General features: G+C 40.8%; 1 protein-coding gene across 1 annotated transcript; it reads right to left on the reverse strand.

Moving 5' to 3' along the window:
• Positions 1-3543: 3543 nt before the first annotated feature.
• NADSYN1 (NAD synthetase 1) lies at positions 3544-21150 on the reverse strand (the record flags this gene model as incomplete). The annotated part of the gene is made up of 20 exons (XM_008944965.1): positions 3544-3591; positions 6427-6603; positions 7314-7442; positions 8001-8070; positions 8549-8680; positions 9533-9639; positions 10757-10892; positions 11258-11426; positions 12056-12158; positions 12816-12864; positions 13100-13224; positions 13399-13473; positions 14222-14353; positions 15838-15955; positions 17428-17516; positions 18207-18258; positions 19148-19237; positions 19617-19670; positions 20516-20632; positions 21071-21150. Coding segments are annotated over 20 exons (2052 nt in total), but the record flags the coding sequence as incomplete, so codon positions are not given.
• Positions 21151-21159: the final 9 nt, after the last annotated feature.

Below are 21159 nucleotides of genomic sequence, written 5' to 3' on the forward strand. Positions count from 1 at the left end.
ACAAGAGGAAACAGCCTCAGGCTGTGCTAGGGAAGGTTTAGATCAGACGAGGAAAAAAATTCTTCCCTGCTGCCCAGGGAGTCCCCAGCCCTGGAGGGGTTTGTGTAGATGTGGTTCTGAGGGACATGGTTTAGTGGTGACCTGGCTGTGGTTGTAATCAAGGATCTTCAAATTCTTTTCCAGCCTAAACAATTCCATGATTCCCCCTCTACAAGTGAAGGCAGCACCAGCTCCTGCCCCAGCAGCATCCACTGCCTCAGGAACTAGTGCTTCTAAACCGTCAGCCATGGATGAAAGATGTGACAGTAAGTCCCTGATAAGAAGCATTGGTTCTTCAGCTGAACTTAAAAGGGCAGATCCCAGACATCATTTACAATTTCAAAATAAATACCCCTCACTTTTTTTACCTCACTGCAGCTGTGAACTCAGAATCCTTGGCCAAGTGCCTCTAAGGTGGTCACTGCCTCAGGGAGCTGTGGAACAGTACTGTGGCCATGTGGGGCTTGGGTTTAGAAATTATTAGGAAAATAAGAGCTAGGCCAGAAATTACTTCTTCCTGCTTTTGTTCACATTATTAGATGATCAGTTACAGCCCTAAACACAGAAAGTATTGTATTTAGTCACCTAGGCACTTCGCTTATGCTGCTTTGACTGGTAAAATATGCTTCCCTTTTGCTCCTCTCTTCCTCATGGAAAAGCAGGGTGAGTAGCAAAGGAGGACTCTTCCTCGTCATAAAAAAGGACAGAGAGTAGACTCACTTTCACTGTTCCATTTCATAAAGCTGTAATTTCAAAAGGGTAGATGTCAGGATAATTTGACAACTACACACACTTTTCTGTCATATATTGGGAGCTATGGCAGGATATCAATACACATGGAAGTGTGTCAATCCCTCATTTTGGAATCCCAACTTGAGCTATCCACGTAGGTCCATCCTATACTCTTTAATTATCAATGGGGTATTTTTTTCACTTCAGGGGTAAAAAAAACAAAGGACCACAACAACAAAAACACAACCAGTTTTGTACTGAAATAAGTCAAGGTAAGGCCCAGACTTTTGAGGGAGCTTAGGATGAAAAGGAAAACTGTGATATTACCTTTACTATGATCACCATCACTAGTAAAAAGTGAACATCAGCATCTACACAGTAGTAGAAAGCAAAGCACTGATAAAGTGTTTGGGAATAGTTGAAGCAGAGGCAGCAGATGCAACAGGTATAGTGAAAATTGCAGGAGAGTAAAAGGAAGGTAGGGAGGGGCTGGTACAACCTGTGTTCAGCACTAGCAGGTAAAGAATAAAATGCGATTTGCACACAGGCTGTAAGTGCCATTGCTAAGAAATAGTGTCCTTTCACAAAGTCTCTGAAATCTTCAGAGTAGCCACAGTAGCAAGGAGCATGTGTAAGCACTGTAATTGTTTTGCTATTATTTATTTGAACAGAAGTAAATGTTGCCTTCTTTCCTCTTCTGTGATTGTCAGGTAAGAGAATCAATAACTTCAGGAAGAAAAAAAGAAACAAGAAGCCTTCAACTAAACAACAGATTCCTGAACTTCTGTTCAAAACTCATCCACTCCCTCTGGCTGGAGCAGGAAGTGGAAGTGCCCCAGTGATGGTGAAGGAAGGTGAATCTCAGCTGGAGTTTTTTTGTCAAACAAACATTCTTAGAACCAGCAACATCCTCTAAGGTAAGTTAGCTATGTATTTAAATGAATACCACATAATAAAGCTACCAAAACCAACACAGCATCTTTAACTCTAAATGAATCAACGCTGTCTTTCTGGATTGTGGGAAACAAATGTGGAGAACATGCCCCACAGCAGATGTCTTCCATTAGCCCAGTGTATGACTATTTTAACCAAAGTCTGACCTGGTCTAAGCTCTGCTGCTGCCACAGTTACAGCATTGTTTGCCCAGAACTTCAGCACAGTGCACTTCTCCTTTCCCCTGTTAAAAGCACACCTTTCAAATCAAATTAAAAAAGAAAAAAAAATCAAAAGAAATGGCCAATCACTAAATGAGCAAGGAGAAAAGGCACTCAAGTGAAGAACCGAGCCTGTCCTTGTACCATTTTTAGTGTTCTGCAGCACTGGACACATTTAAAATATCAGTGAAGCTGTGAAGTTAAAACAGCTCTTTGCAAACAGAAGGTGAAAGGTGGGTAACGCACTAACTGAGCTCAAAGGAAGCTGGCCTCCTACTTCAGGCTGCAATATTCACTTTATTCCCAGATGTTTTACACCCAGGGAGCTGGATTCCAACAGTAAAGGGATTATGTGGGCAAGTCCAACCACTCACTGATGGCATGGTCAGTGATAACAGATCACAGCTCCTGGACAAGCAGCACCAGAGCATAGAGGAGTAACAGTGGCATGGGTACCAAACTCATGTCCTCTCCACCATGCACCAGGAGGCATTTCTTATTCCAGCTACGCCAAGTGGTGGTTGAGGCCCCATCCCTGCGGGTCTTTAAGGCCAGGCTGGATGAGGCTCTGGGCAGCCTGATCTAGTGGGAGGTGTCCCTGCTCATGGCAGAGGGGTTGGAACTGGGGGATCCTTGTGGTCCCTTCCAACCCTGACAGATTCTGATCTGTTTTGGCAGAGGACTTTGGAGCCCTGGTGGCTCGGTGGTTGGACTGGATGATCTTGGAGGTCCCTTCCAACCAAAATGATTCTATGATTCTAAGTCACCTTTGTGCATCAGAAATGCCAGGAGGGAAAAAGACACCATGCCAACGTTATTCAACATCCTTAAAATACAGCTGAAGATCTTGGAGAACAGTAACAACTAAACAACCCTGAACATCCTGATGAAGTAGGCATCTCTCCTCTCTGGGAAAATTAAGTCAGAGATTTTAAGATGAATTGCCACAAGTTAGCAAGTGCGTGCAAAACAAGAAGTTGAACTCTAATTTGGGTCCTGCTAACAAGCAGCCTGCTCTTCTGCTTCAATTTAGACATGCTTCCAATACCTTCTGAATGAGACCTTAAGTAGCTGTTCAAAACACTGGACCAGTTTACACAGCCAATGCTAGATAAATAAAAAACATGCAAAATAAGAACAAAGTCAATTACCATTATAAAATTATAAGTTTATTGCAAAGTGAAATGAGTTTTTCCCCTCAACAGCACAGGCCAGAACTGTTAAAATTGTATACTTGTAGCTGAATGTTCCTCAAAAACCCTATCCAAATTATGAGAACCAAACTTAATATTTGTATGTGTATTCACTTTCACAAAAGACTACCCTGCATTTATTTATGACTGATGAGTTTATCCAAATATTTTCAATTAAAGGCAATTAAGTAGAAGAAAAATCTTTAATCAATGCTTGCTTAAGCCAACTGGTTATGTATATTTGGAACAGAACAGGGAGTCAAAAAAAAAAAAAAACCAAAAAAAACCACTTGAGTGCAATCTCTATTTACAGTGGTCATCTCAACAACAACTGTTTGGTTCATCCCTGCTGACCATCACAGTGTGCTACAGTTTTGAACGTTCTGCTTAGAAAATGAATTATCACAGTTAAACAGGACAGCAAATCAGTCTGTGTCTTCAACTATCTCTTCCCTTTTTTCTAGCTTGGATACCTGCAAGTTAAAATGAAACTGATTCAATAGTAGGAATAAATTTGCATTTAATATCTCCCATCTTTTCAGACTTCCATCACAAAACAGGGCAAAGCTCAGAGTTACCAGGAACTGACACCAAGATACAGGACAACAAAGCTGAACAGGGTGTTAGTTGCAGTCAAAAGAGGAGGTCAAACCTTCCTCCCACCCACCCCCTTAACCTCCACCTGGCTGCATGCTCCCAGCAGTTCAGAGGGGTTTTTCCTGTCAGTTTTATGACTTCATTTGGCTGACCAAGGAGCCAACAAGCACCAAAGCCATTGTAAAAGCCAGGAGAGACAAGAAAGGAGGCAAGACTGACCCTGTCAGTGACAGCTGTCAGATCAGATCAGGCTGTAACCTGGAACCCTGCCCCTAACAGGCAGCTTAGAATAACTCAACAGAGGAAATGTTTTTCATGCATAGATACACAATTTTATTAAATTGACCTTCACTGTTCTTAAAACTTGAGCAAAGGAATGATATTAAGCTAAGCTGGTGTTAAGACTGACAATACAAATAGTTTCAGAAAGGATTCTACAAGTTTGTGGAGGATAAGAGCAGAAACTAAAGACACATTACCTCCAAAAAATTCAGTATTACATCCCCCAGATCTATGGGGATATAAAGGGAGGGCTGTATTAAAAATTCCCTGTTCTTAAGTTCTTCCTTCAACATCTGCTACTGGTCAGATGCAAAGATACTTGGGTTGAAAAATCTTTTGGTTTGGCCAAATGCAGCTAATCTTGTGGTCAGTCCAGTAAGCACTGGAAAAAGCAGAAGACAGACTGCAGATACCTAATCCTTGGGGGTAGGTGTGCCAGCTTTCTTCTGAGCTGTGTCACAGTTCCTTCAAATTATGCCAGCTATTAATATCCCAACTAACATTTTGGCACCTAGAAATTGTTAAAGTGTGCTCTCACTGCACACTCTTTACTTCAGATGTAGTTCAAAGGCAGAAGCTACAGACAGTGCTCCTGGAGTTCCTAGGGTTGCTCTAAACCACTAGAAATTTCATTACCCAGGTAAAACTGAATGCTATCAAGACTCCAAGGGAAAATCTGGCAATTCCTAGCAAATGCTATGATCTCAAATTCCTCTTACCCCAGGTCCTTCTGCTGCAAATACAGAGGGAATTTTGCACTTAAAAGAGTGGGCAACTAAATTGGCTTGACTACACTACAAACATCCAAAGCAGAAAAGTACTTTCCACAAATCCAACAGATTTCTCTCTCATTAGCACTCCAAACCGATTCCCTTCACAAATGAGCTGGAGCTGTAACATGACTCTTTGGGGGGGGGGGGAACCTGGCATTACCTAACTAAAGGTGTTTTTCAGGTCATTTAGAGTTTATGCCATATTTTCATAGGCCTGTTACTACACCAGACAAACCTTAAGCAAAGATTAAGTCCCAGGAGCATAATTTGCAGTGAAGACATTGTCCTAGAGAATGAGTGTCTTCAGAATTACAATATGCACAGTGAGCAGAAACTCCTACAGTATCCCTTTCTTGATTAGGACAGATTTGACTCATTACTGCAAATAATTATTTTCCAGTCTTGCAAAAAGCTACCCATAACAATGAGTTACCAGTTCAGGTTACTGCTGAACTTGATCAGTTCAGGTTACTGCTGCCTACAGTACAGATTCTTCTCCAAACCTGACTCCTAATTTTCAGAACTGAGTTGCAATGCCTGGTACCTTTCCTTAGCACAACTGCTCTTACATACAAATCTAGTTAAAGAGCGTAACAATATCCTGGATCATTAAAAGGTCTTAGCCACATTTACTGTAAGCATAAAATAATTACATTTTGGTCCAGACCCTACAAAAATATTTTACCCAACTCCCACTGAGGCCAAAAGAACTTTTGTCCTGGACTTGAGTGGGAAAAAAAAAATCCAAAACGATGGAAAAAAAACCACCATACAAAGCTACAAAAAAAAGTGCTGCATGTGGTAGCTTTTATCCTGGTTTTCAAGGTAATAAAACACTATTACACCATGTCTGGCATTTCACAGATGAGGGAATTAATATTTTATTACATACATAAACATATTCTTAAAAGCAATTGAGGTGTAAAATCTCTGGCAGAAAAAATCCTAAAGGTGCTAAAATTCTTCAGCCTAGCACCTTTTGCCATTAAAAGCTCCTTAAAATAATAGCAGAGGTGTGACTAAAATGTAGAGAAAGCCAGGCATGGTCCTGATAGCTGCTTGTGCCCCTCCACACCACACAGGGGTCAGCCCTATACCATTCACTGTACTATTCCTGTGGCTGTATTTGAGCAAACATATTTGTGAGTCAACTGACTTGAGGATCAAAGAAGGAACTGCTGTAGAACCTGGTGGGAGATGCATTCACCATGAAGTGCTGCCTCTCACTGGCTTTTCCCATGCAGATGTAGGTCAGGTCTTAATCCCACAATTAAATAGATCCCTTCAAACAGGTTCTGAACTGAAACTGAAACACATAAGCTTGTTCTCCACATTAGCACAAGCCTTCATGGGTACAGGCACACCTGTTAGCTTCTGGCCTCAGTAGATATATTCTCCTTTTTTCTTCTTCTTGCATTCCTAACAATATGACAAGCTGTACATAACTATGAAAAAAAACCAACAGCCTGCACTGAAACCAGAGAATTCAGCCTCACAGTTCTGTGAAAGGAACAATCACAGTTACTTCTGTATTAAACTATTCTCCTAAACGCTACTTGTCTTTTGCTGGATGTTCACTGCAGCAGGGCTTGTCCCATTGCTGGGGCTTTCAATATTAAAAAATAGGAAACCTTACAAGAAGTAGAAGGCATTTACCTGTTTATCTATACACCTGAACTGCCAGGACCATGCAGTGTTGTAGAGAAAAGGTCTCAGGTCGAATCGGTTGTCGTCAGGACTGTAGTTTTCAGCATGGTAGGAAGGAGTGAGGGTGGTCATTTTATGTCTGTTAATGGAATACATCCTGAAGAAATGCTTAACCTTGGATGCCACCTGGTGTACAAAGAATATAGCTTTTAATCAGGTGAAGATTCTTAGTATTTTAAAATTTAGCTGAGAACACGTTCTAGCTTTACACATCCATTTTCTTCCATTAACATAAATGATCTGCCTCTACTACTGTGAATCACTGTGGATGACCCTATCTACAAGAGGCATTTAAAGCCCATTTTCAGATCCCTTCTCAGTCTCTGCACCTAACATTTACCAGTGAGGAAGTGCCTTGTAAGAAGTCTGTCAGCTGAGTTGCAGAAGCTAGTGCTTACTGTTAATCTGAACTTTTTCTTTTATGCACAAGAAGGAAAGAACTGTGGAAGGGCAAAGCAGAATCCTCTTCATGGTAGACAGTCTTTCAAAGCAAGAGCCATTTTCTGTCTCAGAATACATAACCAAAGGCTTCAGGAGTAGTTAGCCAGGTATGTTTCAGAGAATAATTTTCCCTGGAAGGTATAATTCTGAGGTAATTGTTCTCAAATTACCCAATTAGTGCTCTAACAATTTGCAACACTGACAACAAGCTCCAGTAATTTAAGAGATGCATACCAGTTTTTCAACTATATTCTGCTACAGCTGCAGAACAATCTCTAAACACAGAATAATTAAACTACCCCTTTCAGTTAAAAGGAACTCTACTCAACCTTTCTCCAAACATACTCTTTTGGCAAAGACAATACATTATTTGAGTTTTTTTTTTTTTATATTACCTCTCTTGGAGTACAGATTTCCTTCCACATATTAATCAGCTTACAGAACATACTGTATGGTCCAGCCTTGGCAATTTTCCTTAATTTTCCATAGACTGAGAGCTCTGCATATGTCATCCCCATATCTGCCTGAAATCACACACACAGAAAGTCACTGAAAAATCTTAACGACACAAATTTAATTAATAGCTTTATGGAGCAATTACAGTAAGCCAGTTAAATCAAAGAAACACCCAAATGAAATGGCCAATGATCAAAAAGACGAAGAGCCCTCAGAGGCAGTTGTTAGCCTTACTAGTCCTCTCGTAGCCAAGCGGTGAGCAAAAAGGGCAGGGAGAGAAGAGGAAGGGCTTTGCCCCCAGCCATTTTAATAGCAGTAAGCCCCTGGCTGACTCTCTTTTGACATCAAGAAAATTTAAAGCAAACTGAATTTCAGAACCCTCATTCATCTAAGTGCCCAAAATATAAAATCATTACCAAAAAAAGTTAATTTGCTCTTTCAGACACTGTTGTCAACATAGATAAGGCTTGCGTGGGATACTAGTGCCTTGACAGCAGCTTTAAGACTCTTTACAGCATGCTTGTCAATAAACATGGATACATTCAAGAGCAAATAGTAATTACTGGACAAAAAACAACTTTTGGGATAAGGCTTGTGAGAGCTTTTTAAAGTCCCTGCCCCATTACCTCGTCAGTTTGAGCCACTTGTCCATCCACCAAGGGCTCTAACTCTGCCGTGGGGGCAGCTGACATGATACTGTACCAAAAAAGGGAAAAAGAAAAACATGAATTCTATCCACCCTCGTGAGTACTAGTTAACAAACAGTCTGGTTTGCTAAAAATCAAATGCTTTATTCAATTTTTTTTTCAGGGCAGAAGCTGCTAAAGGACTAGATAACTCTAAAGAAGTGCTAGTTGCAAGCTGTTCCAGGTTTAAAAATCGATGCTTTATAACAAAACCATAAAGGATCTCATTCAAACAGCTCCTTCAGTGGAATTAACACCACAAATGCTTGCGTATAGTAATTCCTAAGCCTGGCAGCATTTTCAGCACCCAGTAAATTACACTGTGTAGTAAGACACTATCACTTAAAAATGGAGGGATGTGCATTCCCTTTATTATCAGTTGCAATATTACTGCAGCTAAGCTCTGTTAGTAGAGACAATCAAGCTGTGGAGTCCTCTAGAAGCTGCATACAAATAGAATCACCAAATATTACAGCTTCACTGCTCACCTTCTGAGGGCCGTGAGCTGAAAATTTTCAATGCAATACTGTATGAAGTTCTTCAGATCACTCTTGCTGATGCCACCAATGGGATTGATATCAGCACTCGAGCAATCATACTTTGTCAGGTAACCTCGGAGGCTGAGCAAGAGAGGAAATGGTATAGAGCAATAGTAAATAACAACATAACATTACTATAATGTGTAACAGTTTATAATATAGAGAATATATATCTAGTATAAAGACGGGGAGAAAGACTGCATACTGTTGCTGTATTTGTATGTAAGGGGCAAATGTGTTCAGCTGCAACAGGGCTATCCTAAAGCTGCAGCAGGAGGAAGATTGTATTTCCAACACTTATGAAGCAATCCAAAACCACCTATGCTAAGATAACGTTGCTCTGGCAGGGGGGCTGGACTCGATCTCAGAGATCCCCTAACATTCTGTGATAATATACTGGATGCAAAACAATTAAATTACTGTCCCAACCAATTAGAAAAATAGACCCCCAAGCACCCACAGAATCAGCACACATGACTCTCACAGCCTTAGAGGTTATCAGTCCCACAGTTTTATGGGGTTTGCTTTCATCTTCAAACATTCAGCTCTGATAACAGTATGCCAGGTCTTTTAAATCTTTTTTTTTTCAACTCAAAGTTCACAACTTCATTGCTAATACAGTAATTGAAAATACAACAAAGAATAGATTTGAAAGTTAACCTGGTAACTGCACAGGAAGCTCTGCTGAAAAGAGCTAAGGAAGGAACAGCATTTTATTGAAAAACTATGTCAATACTTTGGCTAAACTTCTCAAAAAATACTCAATTTTCCATTCAGGACAATTCAACTATTTTCATTAACTTCGCTGCTATCAGTGGGTTCCTAGCCTATTACTGCTTCTGAGCAACAACCTACACTGGGACTTGGCAGCATGACAAGGAAATGCAGTGACCTGTTCCCATTTCTCCTTTTAGATTTCTAACTTTCACCCACCTTTCATCCACATTGGCTGATCCTAGCACCAGAAGTCCCCCTGGCATCCCACGAGCCCAAAGCGTCAGCTGAGCAAACAGGTAGGCAAGGACCATTCTTATTCTAGCCTGCAAAGTGAAATGAAAAAAAGCCAATTTAGAAAGCAGAAGAATTTCTCCTCAGTTGCTTTTATTAACCAATTCCCCAAATAAACCCATAAAGAACAAAATGCAAGAGGGGTTAAGTCTTACTGCAAGAGGGTCTTGTGGGAAAGATCCTGAACACACGTAGGAAAGCCAGATTCAGTTACTGTGAACCAAATCACCACATTCCTCTGTGACTAAAGCCTATCCTGTTGGCAAAAAGCTGATAAAGGATTCCATCTTTGCTTCCAGAGGCGACAGCTGGATTTCCCCAGGAACAGCAGGGGAAGAAATATAAAGTCCTCAGCTAACACAAACTATCACACATGACAACCAACACTTAGCCAGAATTAAAACAGAGTTGCTGGTTAGATTGGGAGACAAAACAAGCTATCAAGACAACAAAAGGTACAACTGGGGCCAGGGGCTGAAAGTCAGTAGGCAGGGATGTCTTCTGTGACTCTATAGGGTGCATACAGCAGCACTACCCAGGCACAGCACCAATCTGTTTGTACACAATGAAAATGCACAACTGGAAATGTATCTTTGAGCTCCATTTCATGAGCCTATTGAAGATTAAATGCCTTCTGAAAAAAATCTCTTCTATCTTCTAAAACTGAGGACATGTAGGCGTTGGAATGGGCAAGGCTGACAACTCATACAGAGCCTTTTAAAGGCTGCCAATGTTCACCAGAGGAAAGTCCAGCATACATCAGCAATACTTTTGAGTCTTGACCTGTCACAGCCCTACTGGACTCAGACTTGTCTATTAGAATAGTCTGCAGCTCATTTTCCTGACCTGGCAACTTTCTGTCAGGATGCTTTTCTAAGCAGCATCTAGACCAACACTATTGATGAGATATAGGCACGTACTGTTCCTTCCCTGAGCATCCTATAGATGTCACAAACAACAATTATCTCAGTCTTCTCCTGAGCTACGTGGGACTGATATTTACTGGAAGCCCACAAATCTTCAGGGACACAGCACAACAAGTTCAGGTTTTCACTGCAACACAGCTGAAGGGCCCTCTTGCTGCTTTATCACTTTGTACTCTTTCAAAAAGCCAAGGGTCTGACCTGATTCAGCCTATGTGAAACAAACCTGCACATTCTGGAGTGCCAGGTTTTCTCTGCTGCTCCCTCCATAGGCAGAAAAACGGGGAGTTCGACCTGTCACCATGCTGAAGATTCCCACAACAGCTTTCACAGCCACATCTATGTTCAGATTGATGTGATAGCTGAGGAGAATTCAAACAGAAGTAATTCAAGGAGCACAATTTGACTACATAAAAAAATCTAAAAAATAAAAAACACAAACAAACCACCCATCAAATGATGTTTTAAGGCTGCTACTGTCTCAGATCTGGTATGAAGAAACTTAGGAAAGAATAACACTTTCCAGAGCCCGTTTCCAAATTTCCACATCTTTCACCAAATGCTTCTAAGTTTGCCTCATACTTACACACTTAAATAATGCCTGTAATACTGCTGTGTAACACATCCACAATTCCTCTCCTATTTTTTCCCCTTTTAGAGTTTGAGAGTTTTATCTAAAAGCCTTTGTTAGAACATGATTTCTTCCCCAGCACTTCTCAGCTTGTACCTGCCTATTTGCTCAGCCAGAAGCTTCGCCCTGTTGCAGGTATCCTGGGAGGAGTTCTCACTAGCCATATAGCAGGTGGTAAAGACACGCCTGCAGAACTCTCGAGGAGCCTCAGGGACGTAGGTCTCGTCATTCACAACCTTGCGCACATCTGCCAGCACATCTGGATCTGAGAACAAAGCAAAAGGAACGGGAGTGGAGACAACTGTGCTCCTGCTATCCAGGACGTGCAAGTAGCTCACGTGTTTCTTGTATTCCAGTTAAGCTTTATGCTGCCTCTAACAAAGAGAACGACTCCATCAGCTAACTCCTCAAACATCTTCTTGTATCAAATGAAAAAATGACTGATTTTGCTCCTAATTTTGAGCATGGAAATATGAAATCCTTTTGTTCTGTGCCTTAAAGAAACTTCACAGAAAATATGACCTGATATGTACAAAGGCTTAGCTAAATGCATGGGCTACTTAAAGCCAGTTTAAGAGCTTGAACCATGCCTAACCAAAAAAATTCTCATGATAAACTGAAATCCCAAAACCACATCAGCCAACATTTTGAACAACACTCTGGATAGACAGTAGTCTGAGTTCCACATCTAGTGCTTAAAACCAAAACTATTAAACCAATTCAAAGAACCTGAAATCTGAATACACATATTTGCAGGAATCTCTGAAGAGATACAAAGGATTCCATAGAACAACTGGGCACAAGTCTACCATTAGAAACCTCCTGCATCTGTGTCACCCAGCTAATATTAACTCACCCGTTACCATGGCTAGCCAGACATGCATATGTACTTACTTCCATTCTTCACTGCCAGGCAAACCTGGCGACACATGGAGTACACTATGCAAGCTGTAGCAGAGCTGTCAATTCCACCACTAAGAGGTAGGAGAAATCCTGCCTTGAAAATAGAGCAAGGAAGATGTTCCAAATAGCAAAATTAGAAAAATATATATTGTACCATTCAGAAATATACTCTTGTAAAAGAATTATATGTGCATTGGTCAAATCTGCTTATATTGTGCTGAGGAAAAACAAACCAAGCAGACCTAGGAAACCCTCTTAAACTCTCACCTATGGGATCATCAAACAAGTAGTCAGTGTAAACTCTTGGGCTAAAAAAACTTCAAGTATGTCTTTACCCTCCAGTAAGACAGAAGAGCTAACAAAAAGGATTAAATTTTTCAAATCTATTTTATTATTAAACTGAATTACTAGTTCATGTCACTCTGCTTATTTAAACATCTCCATTATGCCATTAAAATTATTTCCTGACTCAAAAAAACATTGTTTCAAAGCAAAAGAAATCCCCTTTATTAGGGAAGCTTGACTGTCGCTTTCAAAGAAACCACAACTCCTAAGGAAAAGGTCTGAAGAACAGAAGTCACACTTCATATACAGGTTTTAAGTGTGAACGAGCTACCAGTGGACAACTCAAACCTTGCACCTTGGCCTAGCATCACTTTGCATTAACAGCAGCACAGGACAGCAACGTGAACATCCCTGTGGCACAGCAGATGTGTGTGCCAAGGCAAAGAACAAAACCAGTTCTTCTTACCTGTTTGCTGCGCCTTAAATAGTCCCAAAGCCAACATGCAGGACCAAGGCTGAAATTACAGAACATGCTTATTCCAGGAGGGTTATGGAAGAAGACCTAAGCAAGTCAAAATATTTACTGTGGTCTTCCAATGAGATACTTTCTTTAGTTAAGTATAAATAAGATCTTATATTAATCTCTTCTTTTGATTTGTTCATGGGTTTTTTGGGCTTTGTTTCATTGGTTTGTGTTTTTTTTTTTTTTTTTAAATTAAACTTCAAGCAACAGATGCAGTATGTGCCCACCTGATCTCCTCCTCAGGGCTATGATGTCTCCACTGGATTGGCACACAAGCAGGTATGGCTACATCATCAGAACAGGACAGAGCAAAATTCACTTTCACCCGGGGATACGGATTGACTTTACTTGCCTACGCAACAGAACGGAAGAATTGGGAAGACATCCATTTTAATGTGGTACATATCTATAAAACATCAGATCTATAGAATACCGTGAAAATCAAGCCATGCAAATACTTTTCAAATTGAAAAGCTATTCAATATTGGCAGAGTTTACACACATCACCCCTGTAAAGAACTCTTACCGCTAAGTTACGTGATGAAATCTCTGCTCTGTAACTTCGAACATCCTCCAAGTCCAGAGTGGCAACCAGCACCTCCTGTGGAAAGGCTTTCAGCATTACACTGATTCCACCAACAGGCAAACAACCCCCGACAGTCCCGGGCTACAGTTTGGAGGAAGAAGGCAGCATGCAACTTTCCTCAATACAGATTTTTATGCTCACTGCACAAGTCACTTGTGACTCAGTAGAATTACTCAGAACAAAATGAGCACAACTGAATCCCTCACTGAGTACATCAGGATGCTCATAAACCACAAGAAATTCATAGCACTTGGCAGGTGGCTGAGGAACAGGTTCACCATCAGATGTGGCAAAGGACAAGAGGAAAATAAAAGAAGCACACTGGTGAAAGGGATGAACTTGGCACATTTTGTGAGAAAACCTGCAGCTTTGGTGACAAATCTATTGAGAAAGGACTTTCTGAAGTAAAGCTCAGCCTAGCAAAGCTCTTGTCTACAGAATCAGGGCATAATTAGAACACTGCAATCTTTGCCCTTTATTCTTCTTTGAGAAGGGAATCTACATTAACAGGGTCTCTTAAACACGGTGATTGCAGACACATTTTCATGAAGTTTTTCCCCAGTGACAGCAGGAGAGCTCCTGCAGACCAGGTCTGGGCAATCTGACCAGGAAAAACCTTGGATCTACTTCAATAACAGCGAAAAGACATCTGTTCCACTCTAAAGACATAGACCTAGGATCTGGAATGTCTGCAAAGTGCTGAGCATGAAGGGAGCCGTACAAGTGTCCGCTGTGAGGGCCGGCTCCAGGCTGAGTACATTACCACATCCTCCAGTGAGAACTGGGACCCTTGTGCAACCGTTTCTCCATTCATGGAAACCATGGCACAGCCGTCGTAGTACAGACGGTCACCATCACAGCCTTTCTGGTTAGCTAAAATATAGATGCCACCGTTCTGGGAGCAAAACAAAGATGGAGACAAAAAATAATCCTTTTCAGAATATAGCACCTGATAGGATGGTAAAAGACAAAATGTTATTTCTGTGTTCTTGTCCTTCTTATAATCCTCATCCATCTTTACATGGTGAATGCTTTACAACTTAGACTCCCTTTTGTCATTTGAAAAATTACCTTGCACGAGATATACAGGACAGAAACAAGAGATTACATCAATAAATGCAGTGAGTTCCACCCCTTTCATACTATTGGAAGCCAGGAGTCTTCTGTCATTCCCTTAACCCAAATGGAGAGGGCAGCACTTCTGAATTGAAATTCTAAATTCCCATTGAGATTGAGAGAAGCAGAAAGGTGATGACAGAAGCTGTGTTTGGGTATCTGAATACAGAGCAAGTATGACTAGAACCAAAGCATGTTAAATTACAGTGACCAAAGAGTCATACAATTTTTTTTTTAAAGAAGTCCAAGTTTAAATACTTATTTCTATTTCCCCTTCTTGATATAGTTATCAATATTTCTCCAACACAATGTAGCTATGTGAATGAAAACCAGGAAAGAAACGGTCTTTTGAAGGAAACAAAAGAGACTTTGGGATAGTCTTACATGTGCCAGGAAAATATTCCCCTCTGTTGACTGAATTACAAGCTGGCAATGAGCTGCCAATTCAATACATAAAGCATGTGGAGGGAGAGAGTTTAGGTACATGTAACTACAAGGAGCAACCACAGCCATGGATTCTCTGCTCTTCATGCGGAATGAGCATTCAACACCACCCTCTCAAGCTGGGTCTTCTCTGCATGCAGTAGATTCAACACTTCATACTTCCAGTTACTGAAAGTCAGTTACTCTGATTAACTATTTTCTATCTGTGATATGAGTGCAGTTTTTTCTTCTTCAGTGTTTAATGGAATTAAGATCTGTGGCATCAAATATATTTTTGGGGCACAAGTCTCTAGTGCTGGGAGTTATTAAACTGTTTTAAGGTATTCTGACTCTTCTTTATAGATGTGCATGAAAAGACAGAGGATACAGTTGTCATGTCAGTGCAGAACCACATGCTCCCATGCAAAGTTTTTTCTGGGAGTTCCCCCTGCACACCCACATACACAGAGAGGTTTGTATTCCCATGCAAATACCAAATGGCCTCTCTTCCAGACTGCTGATCCACAGGCCAGGTCTGACCTGCAGTCGACCAGCCTCTGGCATTTGGAGTCACAGAGCTGGAACCAAGTTACAGTGCTTGACACTAGAGCACGATACAGAGCAGGGCACCCCAAAAATGTACAGTCCCTGAGCCAGAGAGCTCTTCCCTTAGAGCTTATTCAATCAGGGAAGGCAATTACAGCTAAGAAAACAAGAAACTAAGGACTGTCAAGGCCCCCACACACATGCAATGTCCTGTCACAAAAGAAACTGTTCTGAAAAAAAAAAAAGAATAGGTGCATAAGTAAAAAGTTAATTGTATTTTTTTTAAGCATATACCTTTGCTGTGGCAGAATTCACCAAATCCACCCGAGTGTGAGCCTTCCGCAGCACGTGGTGACTCCCTGAAGAGTTAGTGAAAATTTCCACACCATCAAGTCCCATTTCAATATGAGGGCTATAAAAGCAACAGGGAGAAAAAAATTCAGCTGGCAATACTATGCTGTGAGTACTGCAGGTATCATTTAAACCCACTCACATATAAAAACATCTATATCATGGTCAGTTTTCTGCATGTCTTAGTTCAAAAAAGGATAGGACCCTCAAAAACTTCTGTTTTCTTCCATCACCTGACTCTTCTGTCAAAGACCAGCAGTGGCTGCAGAGGGCAGAAGGGCTTTTGCTCATTCTGTTCTAAATGAAATGCCTCCTACTTCATAGAAGCCTGGATCTCAAAGAGAGACAAGTATCATCTTGTTCTGCAAGGGCAACAAAGATATTCTGGCAAGGTAGTTGTCCCATTTTCCTTCTCTCAGTAAATCCAATGGCACAAGCAAGCAGAACCACAAGAAGATTTTTAGTGCTTTTTTCTTTGTCAAAAGAAAGAAATCAAGGTTTTGAGATATAGATGGATATAACTGAGAAAAATTTAAAATTTACTTGGTGTCCTGCCAAACATTAACAAGGTTAAATTATGTTTTCATTTAATGTAACTGAAAATGTTTTGTTTATTTTATGTTAACTGCAACAGCTTTCATGCAACCACATCTCCACCCCACATTAGACCTTTGTGGATGGGATCTTCATTGTGGTTGGGAAGAACTTTGAATTGTAACAGGACCTAAAATAACAACAGGAACTATTGCTTAAGGGCACTAAGCTTTGCTCTCCCTTAGGGGCCTTTTGCTGTTTCCTTCTGCCTTGCCTTTATGCATTAGTTGATGCTGGTTAAAAAATAAAGCAGAAGGATCAAGCCAACAGCTAAATAGAAAAAAACCAAACAAGTAATTCAACTCAAAGTGATATTGCCTATAAGTCTATGCTCTAACTAACCAAATCTAAGAGAGCTCAATTTAAGTGGAAAGCTTTGGAGGAGTTGGTCAAAGCCAGAGATAAAAAGAGTAGATTAAGTAAAATGACCTAGTAGTACTCTCAAATTATTGAGACAAGGCACAGTAAGTGGGAATAATGTGGGATTATAATTGCTAGACAAAATTGATACTACAAATTGATACACAAGAACTGTCACTTGGACCACAGATCAAATTCCAGAGCTGGATCCAGAGAGGACATTTCAACCTCAGGCTGAACTACAATTGAACAGTATCTGGAGTGGGAGCACTACAGCTGCCTGTCATTTGTTTCCCCAGGTCACCTTTTCCATTCCACTTCTTTTCTCTATTTCTCTCCTACTTTCTGCATCAAATGAATTCAGTTTAAGTACCTAAAACTTCTTTTGCCACCCTGCATCTAGCCTAGGGAAATCTTTCCCATGATTTATTTATTGCTCCTAATTATATTTTAGCTTACAGGCACTTTCTGAAAGATATACTACCTGGAAGAATAATAAGCAGATTATTTCAAACATTGATTTCAGGCAGGTCCAGGATCTATCTTTTACCTGACTTTTCATTTCTTCTTTTCCTTTACCTGTTTGGTGCCCAAAGTTCTTCACATATTTCTGCCCCTAGGCAGGTATCTTTGGTTGCTAGCACTGCATCCCCAAAAGGAACAGTTTCCTGAGAAAAAACAAGAACATCCTTACACAAACACCACAGAAGAATCTATTCCACTCAAAAACTTAACCACAAATCCAAAAAAAATACAAAATTGAAAACTCACTTCTGTGAAATTACACTATCAATCACATTACACCTTCCTTCTTTTTATACAAAGTTTAAGTGAAAAAAGAAAAAAAACTCTAAACTGCAGACCGCTAGACTACTGAAATTCTGTGTGAAATTTCAATAGTGGTCAGATCCAGGGCTTTGCTTCAGGACAGGACAACTGCTTTTGAACTAAACAATCCACAAAACAGAGACTGTCTTTTGCTAGGGATCATGCTAATTTGTTCCAATTTTTTTTTTTTTTTACAAAACACTCATTTCTAGTCTCAAGCACAGATAAACTCAGCACCAGAATTGTGCAAAATAGAACAATCGAGGTCCTGTATTTAGAAATAAGTGAGGCAAATTTTAAATTTACCTGCTTTGCTGCCAAATACTAACATAAACAAGGTTACATTATGTTCTTATTTAAGGTAACTGAGAACTACCACAGAAACCTGAACCTATCACACAAATCTGCAACATGACCCATAGCACAGTTTGGCATACTGCAGTTTCATGCCATAAATTCCATCCATTTAAATTGCTGAACCTAGGAAATGCCCAAGTTAGAAAAGAAAATAAAGTCGTTTAAAATCTTACCTGTCCAGTCACTTCCTGAATTATCCTGGGTAGAAAATATTCCTCCACGTGCCTAAAGCAGGTTTACAGGTTGTGAATAGATCATTAGGTAAATCACAGCATAAAAACTGATTCTCATCTCCACGTTTTGTCACCTTCTAACACTGATTAAAGAAATTGCACTTTGGTTGTACCAGGTTGTGTATGTTTAAAAAATAAAAGTACCTTCATACTTTATAGGAAATTAATCCAAAGTGTTAAGATTATAAGCTAGCAAGATCTCACTTTGCTTCAGAAATGCATGGTAAACAATTCTCCATCCTAGTTATAAACCAGATCTAACGAAGAATGCTCTATGCAAGTCAAACACCAAATAAAAGTTTCTCTTTTTGCAGTGGTACTACATGAGTCACTCGGAACTCATCTGGAACTGAGTGGGGTTAAGAGGACAGATGCTCTCTCAGTACTCTACTTGAGCTCATCAGTTAGAGCCAGTCTCTGAGTAGAATGAGTTCATGGCATCAGAGATAAGCATCAAGTGTGTTTTGCAGCATCATAAGGTATGTAGCTTTCATCCCGTGCAGCTGTTAAAACTCCAGAGCTCATCCATTTCACATTGTTTTCCAGTTTAATATTAAACAGGACGCAGCAACTGAGCAGATAAACACTGTCTCTTCCTATCCCAAACTACATGTAGTAAGAAAGTAGGCACAAGGAAAACAACACTACTATGCTGGCTGCAGCATCATTCAGCCACACTCTGCCTTCAGCTCAGCAATTCAGAGTTTGATTGTACTTATTAAGCTTTCTAACTGAGCTTCCATTATGCAGCTCAGCTGACTCTGTCTTGCTGCTCAGCCTGCAGCAGCTTTGATGGATTGCTGCAGAAAAGTCAATCCTTCTGCTGTGGCTGCAAATGGCAAGCTGTGTTTCCAACACAATTTTCATGGCAGCCAGCCTACCTTGCTTTGCTCCATGGTGTAAACCACCTCAGTTCCCTGTAGTTTCCTGCATTTGCCAATGATATTTTAGGTCTGATCAGAAGAATTTTTCTTAAAATAGAAAACAGAACAGAAAGGGTGAGTTAAGACCTGATGTACAGCCAAACAACACTAAATAAGAACACTAAATAATGCCAACTCTTTTTTTCTGCTATGATGTACATTGAACAATGATAATAATTTCTGAAGTTTCTGTTTGCAGACTTCAGGTTTCTTTTTTTCCTAGAGTCTTTCAGAAAGCAGTGGAAATTCAGTTTCTACAAATTCAGAAAGAAAAAAAGAGATAATGGAAAACTTTAGTTGTCTCCAAAATGTGGTCAATAGGAAGACAGCTCCATCACTTTACATAGAAACTTTCCTGAAGGCCAAACAGGTCTCTGGAAGGACACACTAATGTATTGTCTCACAAAGCACAGATAGAATGACTTACTTATTTAAAAAGATCACTCGACAGTTGTAGCGAATGTTTCTGTGCAGAACAGGCCTGTGAAAATAAGAAGCCAAGTTACCAGTGGCTAAACTCCTTAAATGAAATATAAAAAAAGCTACAGAACCAACTTCACTGCATAAAACCTATTTTTTAGACAAGCAATATATCAAGTTTTAGCTTCTAATTTTTTTTATTCAAACAGTTGTTTGGAAAAAAATGTTGGTTCCAAACCATTCTATTAGCCTCAGATATATCATCAACTACTGCCAGGTCAGTGACATGCCTGAGAAACAGCAGCAGACTAGAAGAATACCCCTGGCTAGGCTAACATTTAATCAGGCTTGAATCCCTCTGATACTACCAAAGTTCAAAATAAAGCTTGTGTTACACATTAACATTAGCACTAAACCAAGGAGGTGTCCATACCTGAACTCTACAGTTACAATTTATCACTGTCAGCACATGATGTAAAAAGGTTTCCATGATTTTGCCGCCCATGTGTGTTGTTTGTAAGGATACCTGCCAGCCAAAGCAAGTTACCTCAGCCCTGATTTTCCTAAAGGGGTCAGCTGAGAAAGCCCTCTGCATTCCATGTAATACAAAGTCTCAGCCAAAAGCTGACCCATGGTGACAGGGCCCAACCACTATGGTTCTCAGAAATAACTGCAATTATTCTATTTCTCTCTCAAAGGGCACAAGCACCAGAAATCTTTGAAAGAATTATCTTTCACACAGGTTTTTGCATGCTGCCATCCTAGTCATGGTAACTCAACAGGAAAGTAGTGCAGTTCCTAAGATGAGTTTAAAGGTTTGGTGCAGAGCCATCGCTTTCCAGAGGCCCAACAGAGGCAGCATTCCTAAATGGCTTCCCCTTAATCACACCTGCACAAAAAACTTACATTCCCACATCACAGATGATATCTTGAGCAGCTGGAGACTCCAAAAGCTGTGCCAGAACTTGGAACGAATGCAGGAGCGTGTCCGACTCATAGTAGTGATCTGAGCAGCCATAACCACTGCATACAAAACCAGAGAAATAAGAAATTCAGCCAAATCAGCAACAGAGCCGAGAGACCAGAAGGATGTCAGAACACCTCATCCACACCGGCAATCCCTGCAGAACTTGAGGAATCAGCGCTGCCAACGTCATCCCCGCTGACAGCACGGCAACCTCTGCAGCACTGCTGGGATCTCCCTTCCACGAGCAGCACCCCGGGCCCGGGCAGGCTCAAAAGCCCCAGGTTCTCTGAAGGGACACTCGACGAAAGAGGTCAACAAATTTTGGGTACCAGTCATGTTTCCAAGCCAAGAAACCCAGCCTGGTGCTTGCAGCTCCACGGCTCGTCTCGGCACGGACAGCCGCATGCTCCGAGGGATGCTCTGGCACCGCAGCACCGCGTCACCTCGGGGTTAACCGGGAACCTCCCGAACCGGAGACAGCAAAGCGCCCTTACCAGATCTCGAGCTCTGGACCCAGCCGGTACCGGGCACCTCTGCTCTTCGCGACGTCAATACCTGGAAGAGGTTTGGACTGAGCCGCAGC

This window comes from Merops nubicus, unplaced genomic scaffold, assembly GCF_000691845.1.
Source record: "Merops nubicus isolate BGI_N331 unplaced genomic scaffold, ASM69184v1 scaffold40787, whole genome shotgun sequence".
Lineage (NCBI taxonomy): Eukaryota > Metazoa > Chordata > Aves > Coraciiformes > Meropidae > Merops > Merops nubicus.